Source organism: Artibeus jamaicensis, unplaced genomic scaffold (assembly GCF_021234435.1).
Source record: "Artibeus jamaicensis isolate MK-2021 breed Jamaican fruit bat unplaced genomic scaffold, CSHL_Jam_final scaffold_474, whole genome shotgun sequence".
NCBI lineage: Eukaryota > Metazoa > Chordata > Mammalia > Chiroptera > Phyllostomidae > Artibeus > Artibeus jamaicensis.
The window spans coordinates 41876018-41888408 of NW_026522046.1; the positions used below are offsets into that span (position 1 = coordinate 41876018).

The 12391-nt window shown below is 46.0% G+C and overlaps 1 protein-coding gene across 2 annotated transcripts; it reads right to left on the minus strand.

Annotated features, from left to right (window-relative positions):
* Nucleotides 1-1184: 1184 nt before the first annotated feature.
* NDUFV3 (NADH:ubiquinone oxidoreductase subunit V3) lies at nt 1185-12383 on the minus strand. Of its 2 annotated transcripts, XM_037144577.2 has the most exons (4): nt 12228-12383; nt 9989-10109; nt 3597-4694; nt 1185-1418 (listed from the first exon to the last, which is right to left on the minus strand). In XM_037144577.2, exons 1-4 carry the CDS (start codon nt 12273-12275, stop codon nt 1258-1260), a joined length of 1428 nt encoding a protein of 475 aa, XP_037000472.2. In that variant the 5' UTR covers nt 12276-12383; the 3' UTR covers nt 1185-1257. The 2 variants fall into 2 exon arrangements, with proteins under 2 accessions (XP_037000472.2, XP_037000473.1); XM_037144578.2 differs by lacking the exon at nt 3597-4694 and having other exon boundaries at nt 12228-12364.
* Nucleotides 12384-12391: the final 8 nt, after the last annotated feature.

The following is a 12391-nucleotide window of genomic DNA, read 5'->3' on the forward strand; positions in this document are numbered from 1 at the left end:
CTAAGCCTCTTGGGTGGTAAGAAAATCTGAGGCAGACAATCACAGTGCTAGTTTTCGAGACTATTTTCAATTTTGGTATTCCTACTCAGACTAGTTTTAAGAAATGTAGGCTTACAGGAATGTGAATCGTCAGTTACAAATCCACTGCTCGCTGTAAGCTGACTGGAGGCCAAGGACCCGAGTTCGCACGAAATGCCATGAAGCCCGTGCACAAGAAGGGAGGCGTGAGAAGGAAGCCCAGGTGAGACTCTCCTGTCCGGCGGGTGAACTGCCCACTCCAGGCCCCGCAGGGCTGCCTGCATCAGCGCGGCTCCTAAGCAGCAGCAGTTATCCAGGTGTGTCGCTGCCCCTGAGCAGTCCGCGGCTTCATCCCCACAGGCTGCCTGGTTGCCTGGTGTGCACACTGTAACCCCCCCCCCCCCGTTACGTTACGTTTTAAGGAAGGTTATCCTGCCACCGAAGCTAATCCTGCTGGGTGAGCTGTGGCCACCTGGGAGCCGTAAAACTCCCACCTTCCCCAGTCCCACCACTGGAAGCATCCCTGAGTTCACATCGAAAACCGAATTCAAGTGAACAAAAAGGATTGTTCCTTCTCTGATAATAAAATGCTGTAATTTTATTTCTTTGCAACCCCATCATTAAGATGAGCAAACTCCTACTCCGGACTGATTGGGAACTGGGTGTGAAAGCAGAAGCTGCCGGCCTGCTTGTCAGTGCCCAGCGGTGACCCAGATTAGCACTGAACTGACTGGGGCTCCGCACAGAGCGGCCCTGCCCGGAAGCACACACGTTTTCTAACTTCGTGGCGTGTCTGTGAGCCTTAAAGAATTCCCCGCACAGCCCTGGCTGGTGTAGCTCAGTGGATTGAGCGCGGGCCTGCGAACCAGACAATTGCGGTTCGATTCCCAGTCAGGGCACATGCCTGGGTTGCAGGCAGGTTCCCTGCAGGCCAGTTCCCGGCAGAGGACGCATGAATGGCAACCATACATTGATGTTTCTCCTCTTCTCTCCTTCCCTTCCCCTCTAAAGATAAATAAATAAAATCTTTTAAAAAAAACAACAACAACAACAAAAAGAATTCCCCGCACACAGATGAACACACGCTGAGTGAACGTGCAGTGCCGTGCCCCCAACTCGCCCTTCACGGTGAAGGTGTAACAGGGGAACCAGTGACACGCCAGACCTCGGGACCTGAGCACTTTATTTCGCAGCCCAGAACACAGCAGACAACGTACGCGCAATCGCTAAACCAAGCTCTCAGTGGCGAGGCGACTCCCGTCCGGAGGAGGGCTGGGGCATCCTGAATCTGGAGAGGTCCAGGTTCAGGTCTAAGAAGGTGTACGCGGTGTAGTCGTGGTGCTGCAGGTTCTTGTAGGAGGTGTTGTCGAACGGCTCGGGGGCGGCAGCCTGCACGGGCTCTGTGGGCGGAACACACACAGTGAGCTCGGCAGACGGGGAGAGAACTGCCTTGTCTCCCTATTACAAAGTGTCTAGTTAGAAAAGCCCTGAAAGCACCGGTGTCTTCAAAACTCAGATGGAGAGTTCAGCTGAGAATCTACCCTAAAACACACGGCCTCACAAGAACTGAATAGTTATGGTCATACGTCTTAACTTACTACTTTATGCACTTCTGGACCCTGGGCTTCTCCAAACCTTGCAAATGCCTAGAACAGTTATGGTGGAACTTTGGGGTCACATAAAGATTCAGGGGAAAAAATGAGATCTATTAGAAATCTGTCTATAACAGAAACAAACATTTTAGAAGAAAATTTTCAAAAGCAGCATAAGTCTCTGAACATAAGAAAACTAGGTAAACTCCACCTGTTTTAGTAACAACACAGTTAAGGAGTGGAAAGGGGATGTGTAGGTTTTAACTTTTGGAAACAGTTGGTATATTTTAGATTCACAGAATAAAAAAATATTCATTTAGCTTCATTTCCTTCAGTGGAAAAAAAGAGTTCAAATCCACACACCTAGACATTTGGTGATCTTAAAACTAAAAGTGTGTGGTTGAAGCAGAGGAGACATCGGTGACGCGGAGCGTGAGACAGAACCTCGGCAGGACAGAGCTCGTGGGAGAAGCCGGCTAAGGTCTGGGTCACGTTCTCGCCGACCCCAAACTTCCGTCACCGGGGCTCTCTTTGCTTCCACTCAGGCTGCACAAAATATAACTGAAACTCATTCTCCCACGATTTTAATTCATACCAAAAGTTTTTTTTTTTAGTTATATTAAACAAAAACAACGTGTAAAGGGCCGGCATCTTTCTAGCCTCCATGAGCAGAGTATCTTCGATGTGGCACGGGGGCATCCTCAGAACGAAGGTGAATGTGGGCGTAGGAAACTGATCAAAGACCGGCAGCCCTGGAAGGCAGAGCCCGGGGGACTCGGGGACGTGTCGGACCACCGCACAGACACGGCCCCCGTGTTCCTGGGTGGCGGCGCTCACCTCCCCAGGGCAAACAGAACAGTGGAAGATTCCCACATGCATGAAAAATCAGAAGCAAAGGTTTTTCAAAAAGTCTGCAATCTGAGCACCCGAATTCTGTTTCCTCCTGAAGGTTCCGGTGCTCCCCCCAGTTTACGGCAGAGGGGCTGAAAGAGCAGCGCCAGGCTGCGCGGTTCTTGAGGTCTGGAGTGGTCTGGTAAGCTCTGGCACTTTGTACATTAATGACAAACAGAGAAAAGGGAGGGAAGAAAACACGTAAATTCTGTCAACGTAAGGCAACTGATAACAAGGATGACCAGGTCACGTAAATTAGGCAAAAGGAAGATTTTAAAAAGAATCAAGAGCAAACAGGAAGGAGCTGGGTTTGTTAGTAATAGTAATGCATCTTGAAGAGACACGGACCCTAAAATCAGAGACCTCCTAGACCGTTTGGCCATGACCTACCTAAAGCACACTCTTATTTTATAAAGTTCAATGCACAAGAAAATGGTAACCTAATAGGAATACACAGTTTCCCTTTCAAAATTGGTGCTAGCAAAAAAGCTCTTCATAAAATCTCATTATAGGCAAATAAAGCAGTGCACTGGATTTTTCGGGTAAAGCAGAAAAGGAAGCATCCAGTGGAAAGATTCACGTGGTCAACGGCTCCCTTCAGTCACTCACTGTGCGGATCCCTGAACTGCAGGTTTCTCATCCCTTAGGCGTAGGATGCAAAAAGCACCACCTGTTAGCTCACCTGTACAGCACCGGATCGAACTGAACCACCGCCCTACTCATTAAACGGGACTCCCCCTTCCGCTCAGTGAGCTGCTCTGCAGTTCACGAAGCGGACACTGGCCACCACCCACAGTTAAGGGCGATGCATTACACGCCAGTTTGCAAACTTAGACTGGTTTGGGGACAGCCCAGAGTGCCAAGGGCCTACTCTTCCACTGTAAGGTCAATTTAGAATGTTTTGGGGATTTCTGTACGTAAGGCGTGTATCTCTCACAATTCAGACAGACTGCGCTGCTGATCTGACACAGTGTAACAGGCCACGTCTCTCCTGTGGAGTCCGATTAGTGGCGGCACTTCTTTCTACCCTGTGGCTCGTCAGTCTCACCCGCCCCCCCAAGGACAAGGAGAGTTCGCAGCGGTCAAGGTATATACCCTGTGCGTGGTCCTGGCCGCCTGCCTGGGTCACTGCGTCTTCGGCGATGCCGCCCTGTGCTTCAAGCTTTAGTTCTGCTGTCTTATCAAACACGGCTGTATTCTGAATGGGAACTGACTTCGAATTTGTTGTTGGTCCCTGCTCTTCCGAAACCTCTCCATTTGCCTTTGAGATTCCTTCTATCACCTGCTTCCCCAAGTTTTCTTTTTTGAACGGGGAAGAAGCCACCGCCCTGGTGGGCTCTGGTCCTTGCTTCTCCAACCGCCTTCCTCGGGTCTCGGGAGGAGCTGCTTGTAGCTGCCCTCCCATGGCTGTGCCTTCTGTCAGTCGCGTGGGCACTCTGCCCCCACTCGGCTGTGCTGACACTCTTGACTTTGCAGGGTCGGGTGAGGTATGTGTAACTTCAGGCGGCCTTTGGCTTTCCTTATCTATTTTATCTGAGCTAAATATTTGCTGCATTTTTTTCCCCTTCAAAACCTCTTTATCTACCTGTGACTTGGATAACGTGGGTTTTGGTTCGTCTTTTCTGACCTTTAATGGCTTAATGGAGGCCCCTTTCTTCTTTGCCTGATGGGGCCCCTCTGGAGAGGCGAGGTCCTGACGTGGCTGTGGGGACCAGGCCGTCTCTCTTGCTGATACCGGAGTCTTGGGGGCCCTATTTTCAAAGGAGCGGGAGGCCCCTGGTTTGGGTGCCCCCCCTCTGCCTTTGCTCATCACTGGTGAACCCGCTGCTGAGCCATCGGCCTCGTCGTCAGACCCTGAGTCGGAGGAGCTGGATGAAGATGAAGAAGACGAAGACGACGATGACGACGAACTGCCTGTCACTCCCCCACTCTCCTGAGGGGCGCCTGCATGGGCGCCCTGGCTTCTGAGCAGAGACGGGCCCTTCTGAGGAAGTGCTACCAAGGTCTTCCTTGACAAAACCTTTGGGACCCCTTTGTCTGTGAACAGCACGTCGTCAGCAGGGCGAGGGCCAGCTACTGTCCCACCTCGAGTCACAACTGATGAGTAAGAACTGGGTGAAGTTAGGTTTTTAGACAATTCGGCTGCTGTTGGGGTAGTTAGTAGCTTGCCCCTCTCCTTTGGGTCCACTACATCTAGGAAATGGCATAAAGAGGAATATTATTTTTAATATTTAGTAAAACAACCTAAGTGAATCAAAGTCACAGACATTTTATCGTACACCAGTTGGTCATTTGCAACGTCTTCAACGTAACCACCCTAAGGACTGCGTCGGGGGCCCACCCTCGCGGGAAGGCCAAGCCCCACGAGGGGATAGGAAGAAATGCAGATGGTTTTCTCTGTAACTGGCCGTGTTTAACATGGGGCTTTTAACAGAAATAACAAACATGTCCACATTTTTCCAAAGAGAACTTCTTTGATAATTACTTTTAAATGATTTCAACCAAATTTAAGGTAAACTATAGTATAAAGATAACTACTGAAGTTTTACAAATGTAAAATTTCTCAAAACCCTAAAAACTGGTGCTTCTCAAATATTAGAAAAGGTCTCCATATTGTATGAACTTGCACTTTCTGAACAACAGCAAAACAAAAGGAGACAAAAGCCTGGTTTGGGTCTGGGGCGTACACAGCCACGTGTTGGGGGTGGGGTGGGGGAGGGGATAATGTAGTTCACATGACGTTGCCCTAAGAGGAAGAAAAGTTCTTCAGGATCACAAGCGATCTGGGAGTTTCTTCCGCTAAGGAAAGCAGAAGTGCTGTAAGGCCACAGAAGTCTACGTAATTTAGTATCATATATACCACTGGAAACAACAGGTTTTACACTGTAAAAAATCAAGTAAGTGCAAACATAAGCCTTATACTTTGCCAAGTCAATTATTAAACAAATGAAATCACACAGCTCACTGACTAGAGCTGATTTCCATTTCCTCAGGTGGTGAATCTTCTCTAACTATACAGATTAGGAAAAAAGTGTAGGGCATGTTTTTATAAAGTAAAACTCCTTTTCAAATCTAAAGCAAAATTTAAAAAATATATTACAAACAAACTCTAAATCCAGTCTTTGTTTTCAAGCCTATTTTACACTAAAAAGACCTCAATCCTATTTCTCTAAAGTAGAAAAAAATGTATTCCTAGCTTTCCTATCTTACCAGTATCCAAGAAGGTTTTTTAACAGTTTTCTGAGCTCAGGGGCCTGTATGTAACAGAATGATAGAAAACGATAAAAGAAGACTGAGGATCAACCAAAACCCAGACATGGGCCAGAGAGGCCAATGGGCCGTGTACGGAGATGTGCATGAACAGCTGGCGCACAAGTGACTGTTCAAAACTGCCACCTCCGTCCCCACACCCGCTGCACGTCGCGTCTGATTACGTAGCTGTTTGCCAGCCCAGGATCTGCATGCTGACCACCCAGAGCAGGTGTGGATGCAGGTAACTCTCAGGACTCACATGGAGCTCCAGGGGCAAACATACAAATGAGGCAAAGAAGTGCATGCGCACTTGAACTCTCCTTTTCTCCCCATCTCTCTAAACCATGCCCGATACAGCTCGGAAATCCCTAACAGTAGTGTATAGGGCACGCAGCCTCCAAACCCCGATAGCCTGTTCACCTGCATCATTAATCCACTTCTATGTTGCGTATACTTCTAAAGTTCTGAAGAATACAAAATTAACTTACATAACTCAACATAATAAAAAACCCATACAGTGAATAATCCAATTAAAAAAATGGGCCGAGGACCTGAACAGACACTTCTCCAAAAAGGACATACAGATAGACAATACACAAATGAAAAGATGCTCAACGTCACCAATCACCAGGGAAATGCAAATCAAAACCACACCTCACACCTGTCAGAACGGCTGCAACCAAAAGAGAACAAATAACAAGTGCTGGCGAGGATGTGGAGGAAAGGAAACCCTCCGGCGCCGAAACACAGACACTGTATGACTTCACTTACATGTGGAATCAAAAACCAGAACAAATTAACAAGCAAAACGAAGTAGAAACAAACCCACAGAGAACAAACTGATGGTCGCCAGATGGAAGGGGGACGGAGGGGTGGGTGGAAAAGAGGAAAGGAATTTAAAAAAAAAGATAACTTAAAATAAAGCCTGTCTACAACGGGCTGCTTTGAGTAGAAAAATTATATCTGAATCTTCCAAAAATTGTTGTGAAATGTTTTAAATTGTAAATAAGTTATTAAAACTACATTGCAGGTTGATGCAGCACCCACTGAAAATGGGAAGAAAATTTCAAATGGGATTAACAATGATATATTTAGTTTGAAAAAGACACTTGTCACATGAAAAAGAATGCTTTAAAGCACAGGTGTCCCACCTTTTGGTGTCTCTGGGTCACACAGGAGAAGAGTTGCCTTGGGCCACAGAGTAAATACACAAACACTAATGAAAACTGATGAGCAAAAAAAGGCCTGTGCATAATTTTCATGATATCTGTCACCAGAGAGAAGCAAAAAAGTCCTCACATAATAATAACCCTAATTCTGCAGTGGCCCTTTCGATAATCTTTTAAAATCATTGAGCAGTTTCCAAGTTTGTGATCACTAATATAGAAAATATACATATCTAAGTAGTAAAACTTCGTATAAAACTTAGTAATAAAACTAAGTACCGTATTAAGTAAATTTACAATTTTGTGTTGGACTGAATTCGTAGCCATCCAGGGCCACATGCAGCCTGTAGGCTGGATACTCCTGCTTTAAAGTTTTCTCTGTCTGGGCTGCGTTATTGGGAGACGTCCACGGACGGCCGAGAAACTGAGGTCCAGCACTCCGCTTCTCTACCGAGAGCCAGTTTCCGACCCGCTGCCGCCCAGCCCAGCACCCTGTCATTCAGAGGGAAGCTGGCCGCCGTGACCTGGAGCTGCCACCAAGCTTCTGTGCCACAGCACCGGTGCCCGCACCCAGTCTGCACTCAGTGGTACAGAATGGTGTCCTTGGAAGACCGTACTGTCACGCAGAGGGACAATGGCTCCAACTTTGAATACAAGCGTGAATTCACCTGTGTGTTTTCATGAAATTTCTGATGTGTGTGTAGAGGCAGGATGCTGATGTATCTGGCAATGTTTTAGTTTGGTACTGACTTTCCCTGAAAGACAAATGCAACAAAACCACCACCGCGGGTGGGGGGTAACCTGGCCATGTGCCACCTGTGGGTGAAAAGCACTCCTGCGTCTCGAGCTTTTCAATCACTGAACCTCTGGGACGTCTGCACACTGTGATTCAGAAGCATAAGTTGCTCTTTTTCTTCACCTAGGGATTACTGTGTTTTAAATGCTGAGATACGAATGTAATGTGTGTTAAAGATAGTGTAGCTCTGACAACTGTGCCCATGCACACACCACACCTCTTACCACCCCCCACCGGACTCACCCTGGCCCAGGGCGGCCGGCGTGATCGCTGGCCCCACTCGGCACCAAGGGCAGAGGCTCGAGCCTGCAGGGCTTGCTGCGTCCGGAGGCAGAAGCTATGAACCCAGGGCAACCCCCAGTTCAGGGTTCCCATCTCATAACTGCACCCCAAACTGTCACAGGATGAAGCACCCCATTTCCACTCACATACAGAAGAATGCTTCTAAAAAGCAGCAAATGAGGCTCTGCGATGGTCATTTAAATTCCATTAATCCAAGCTCATAAAGCTATGAAGCAGGACTGCAGATAAAAGATAAAACTCCACCAAGGCCTGCCCCGGCTGGTGTGGCTCAGTGGACTGAGTCCTGGCCTCCGAACCGCAAGGTCCCTGTTTCGATTCCCCGTCAGGGTTGCGGGCCAGGTCTCCAGTTGGGGGCATGAGAGAGACACCCAATCAATGTTTCTCTCACACATTGATGTTTTTCTCCCTCTCTCTTTCTGCCTTCCTTCTTCTTTAAAAATAAAAAATAAATAAAACCTTAAAAAAAAAAAAAACCTTCACCAAGGCCAAGGATAACATTAGTAATGAAACTCAACTACTCATTCATCAGTAAAGAATGTTAGACACATGCCAGGCACAATAGAGAATTTAACTGATATTCTTATAAACATGTTTTAGGTGTGATAATGGTATAATGGCTGTGCCCGCAAAATAAAATACATACATACATACATACATACATAAATAAAAGTCCTTATTTTAAGATCCTTATGTTAAAGCTTATGAATGAAAAAAAGAGAGCACCAATTGAAAAATGAAGCAGGTACAGGTGACAGGGGCCGAAGACATCACCAGGAAGGTGCGCCTCCTTGGTCGAGGTCAATGGCGTGTGAATGGCAGCTGGCAGGCGGCACTCTGAACGGAGTGCCAGTATCTTCTAACCCACTCACGCTTTTGTGTGCAGACCAAGGAGGGACACAAGAACAGAATCTAAACACTTTCAAACTGAGAAAATGGTATCATCCTGAAAAGAAGACAAACTCAAATGACCATTCTAAACCCCAAATGAAGATGAAAGACTTTGTCAAGAGACTGAAAATATTATGTGTATTTTTTTAAGACTCAACTAAGGTTTCATCAGTTAAGACTAAATGCAATAGACCTGGATTATAATCAATTAATAATGAGTGGGAATGGAACATAGAATTCTTGCACAAGAAGTATTTAGAACATACAGTCGAAACAGAACAAAATAAAATAAAGTAAAATAAAACAGCCCCGGCTGAGTGGCCCAGTTGGCTGGAGCATTGCCGCACGCACCAAAAGATTGTGGGTTTGATCCCCGTTCGGGATAATTGATTAATGTTTCTCTCTCTCTGACCCCCACACTCCCCTCTCTCTCAAATCAATAAACATATCCTCAGGTGAGGATTAAAATTACTTTAAATTAAATTAAAATTAAAAAACAAAACAAAACAAAACATACTGTCGCACTTCCCCTTTCCCTTCCATGAGGACAGGCTACACTGGTATTCCAGGGAAAAGTACAGTGAAATTGATGATAAAAGCCAAAACGACTCTGTAAAGAGCCGGAAACACAGCAGACACGTGCATGCTCCATCAAAGCAAGTCATAATGGAAAACGGCGCATGCCCTCAACTCTCTTCACAGTCACAGAATAATGCCTGCAATCCTGGACTGGGGCTGAGCAAAGCCACAGAGAGGCCTCAAAACATTGGGGAAAAAAGTCACAATGAGGGAAAGGAAAGTGGGATTCATGGGAGGGGCACAGGGTCCGTGTTAGGTCCACGTGAACACCCAGAGCCTTTATACTCTGCATCCCATTCCGGGCTAAGTGGTGAGTAGAAGACTGTTACATTACTGATACGTTTGGTCTAATATCTGTTACAAACCTTATGTCTGATTACAATCTGGATGCAGCTGGAAACAAAGAAGCACAAATTATGTAGCTAGTAAAACCCCTTTCAGTTTGTGGGAGCTTCCTGATTTATCTGCATTCTTTTCACCTACGACTACCGTTCAAATCTTACTTTTTGGTGAACTTTGCTTCTTGGAATTTGGTGGCAGTCCTTTGTCACTCTTTCCGGATTCTGCAGAGAGAGAAGCTGTAGGACCAAGTCCTGGAAACACTTGTCCTTCTAGGAGCATAGTCTGACAAAAGAATCAACAAATAAGGATATTTTAGGAATTTAAAGAAAAAGCCAAATTGAACAGACTCACAGACACGGCGAACTGATAGTTGCTAGAGGAGAGGGGGTTTGGGAGGCAGTGTGGAAGAGGTGGAGGGATTGAGAAGTACAAACTGGTAGTTACAAAACAGTCACGGGCATGCAACGCACAGCACAGGGAATACGGTCAATAGTATTACAACAATTATGTATGGTGCCAGGTGGGTGCTGGAAATATGAGGGGGAACATTTTGTAAAATATGATTGTCAAAATGCTATACTGTATATCTGAAACCAATAAAATATTGAAAGTAAACTTTAATTGAAAAATAAAAATAGCCCTGGCTGGTGTGGCTCAGTGGATTGAGTGCCGGCCTGAAAACTGAAAGGTCACTGGTTCGGTTCCCAGTCAGGGCACATGTCTGGTTTGTTGGCCAGGTCCCCTGTTGGGGGCAGGTGAGAGGAAACTGATGGATGTATCTCTCACACATTGATGTTTCTCTTCCTCTCCTTCTCCCTTCCTTCCTCTCTCTCAAAAAATAAAATCTGCACTGGCTGGTGTAGCTCAGTGGGTTGAGCACGAGCTGCGAAGCAAAGGGTTGCTGGTTCGATTCCCAGTGAGGGCACATGCTTAGGATGCAAGACAGGTCATCAGTAGGGGGAGTGCAAGAGGCAACCAACGACACATTGTTTCTTTCCCTTTCTCCTTTCCTTCCCCTTTCTAAAAAAGTAAATAAATACTTAAAATAAATACATAAATAAGATATTTTAATAGTTTTTAAAAAAATAAAAATCTTAAAAAAAAGAAAAGTAAAACATAATTTTCAAAAGGATATTTTAGTGAAATACCATTTATAACAGCTATTAGTACATATGAAAATCATGTATTATTACTACATATGAGTGTTTTCCTTTAGATTCATATGGCATATTTCTAAAGATTATAATTTTCATAATACGTGTATATTACAGAAATTGTGGAAAATACAAAAAAGCTGCAAAGGCTAGGACTACAGATGAATACTGTCCTTTGCATTCACGTGGCATATTTCTAATGATTACAATTTTCATAACATATGTATATTGTAGAAATCATGGAAAAATACAAAAAAGCTGCAAAAAGAAAAAAAACTTAGTTCAAGAACATGCACTATCAACACTTGGGTACTTCTCCAACCAGACTTCCTTCTGCGCATGCTTTTTTGTAGTCTCCAATTTACCATTACCTACAAAATACTATGGTTCTTTTTGTAAAATTTTTCTTATACTTAGAAAGTAAACTAGAATACTACTTAAAATAGTATTTAAAAAGTGACGAATAAACCTGCTTCAAATTTGTTTTCAATATATAAAAGTGGCAAGCATTTTACAAACTGTTAATTTATTCAGCATATATTTACTAAGACCTACTGTGTGGTGGGCACTGTTCCAGACGCTCCCCATAAGAACAGAGGTGCCTTGAGTGCATACGTGAAGGACAAACTATTTTTTGTTTATGGCTACACTCAACGTGGGTATGTGTATATAAGAACACAGAAAAACTCGTTTGCAACTACTCCAAGGAGTAAATAGACTCTCTGACAATAGATTTCCCACCTGTACTTTATTTATATCAATGAATAGTTATTGCTTATGTAATAAGAGCCTTTTTAAACTTTAGAGATCGTTTAGTGGCCTTAGCCTTTATATATGAAGAAAGGCTTCTTCCGTTCTTTTCAAACCAGGTAATGTAAGCTGGCTTCTTGGCAGCTGCGAAACAAGTCACCGGGTCAGCCAGGTGCCCGGAAGTTCCCTTACTTCTTTTCCTGCTTCAGAAAGTAAAGACGCAGTCCTACACGGTTTGGACAGAGCAGGGCGGCGCACGCCACCTGGGAGTACCGCTCACCGGAGACTTCCTAGGGAATTAGGGTTCCGAGGGGGCCGGGCCGGGGTCGGGGGTCCATTCGCCGGCCCCCACCCCCGGCCGCCTGCACCGGCCAGGCACCCTCTCCACTGCGGAGCGGGGTCAGCGCTTCCCAGGGACGGCCCGATGGGGCCTCAGGGCCGCGCCCTCGCCGAGACCCTACGCTGGCTCCCAGCCGCAGGCCCAGCTCCCCTATACCTTCAGCGCCCTAGCTCGTCCTTGCCGGAACAGAAGGAAGGCAGCCATCACGGTGACTCGGAGGCTGGCAGGGCGAGGGGCGGTCCTGGAGAGGCTCGCAACCCGACCGAAGCCACCCCTGAGCGCGCACCGCCGCCTGAAAGCCCGCCCCTTGAACCTCGGGT

What these genes read in the sequence shown, in the direction of transcription:
- NDUFV3 (XM_037144577.2), bottom strand. Translation starts at nt 12,275, where the DNA reads ATGGCTGCCTTCCTTCTGTTCCGGCAAGGACGAGCTAGGGCGCTGAAG. An exon ending in GACGAGCTAGGGCGCTGAAG is followed by an intron (nt 10,110 to 12,227) that starts GTATAGGGGAGC and finishes TTCTTTTGTCAG; the next exon opens with ACTATGCTCCTAGAAGGACA. An exon ending in GAAGCAAAGTTCACCAAAAA is followed by an intron (nt 4,695 to 9,988) that starts GTAAGATTTGAA and finishes GCCATTTCCTAG; the next exon opens with ATGTAGTGGACCCAAAGGAG.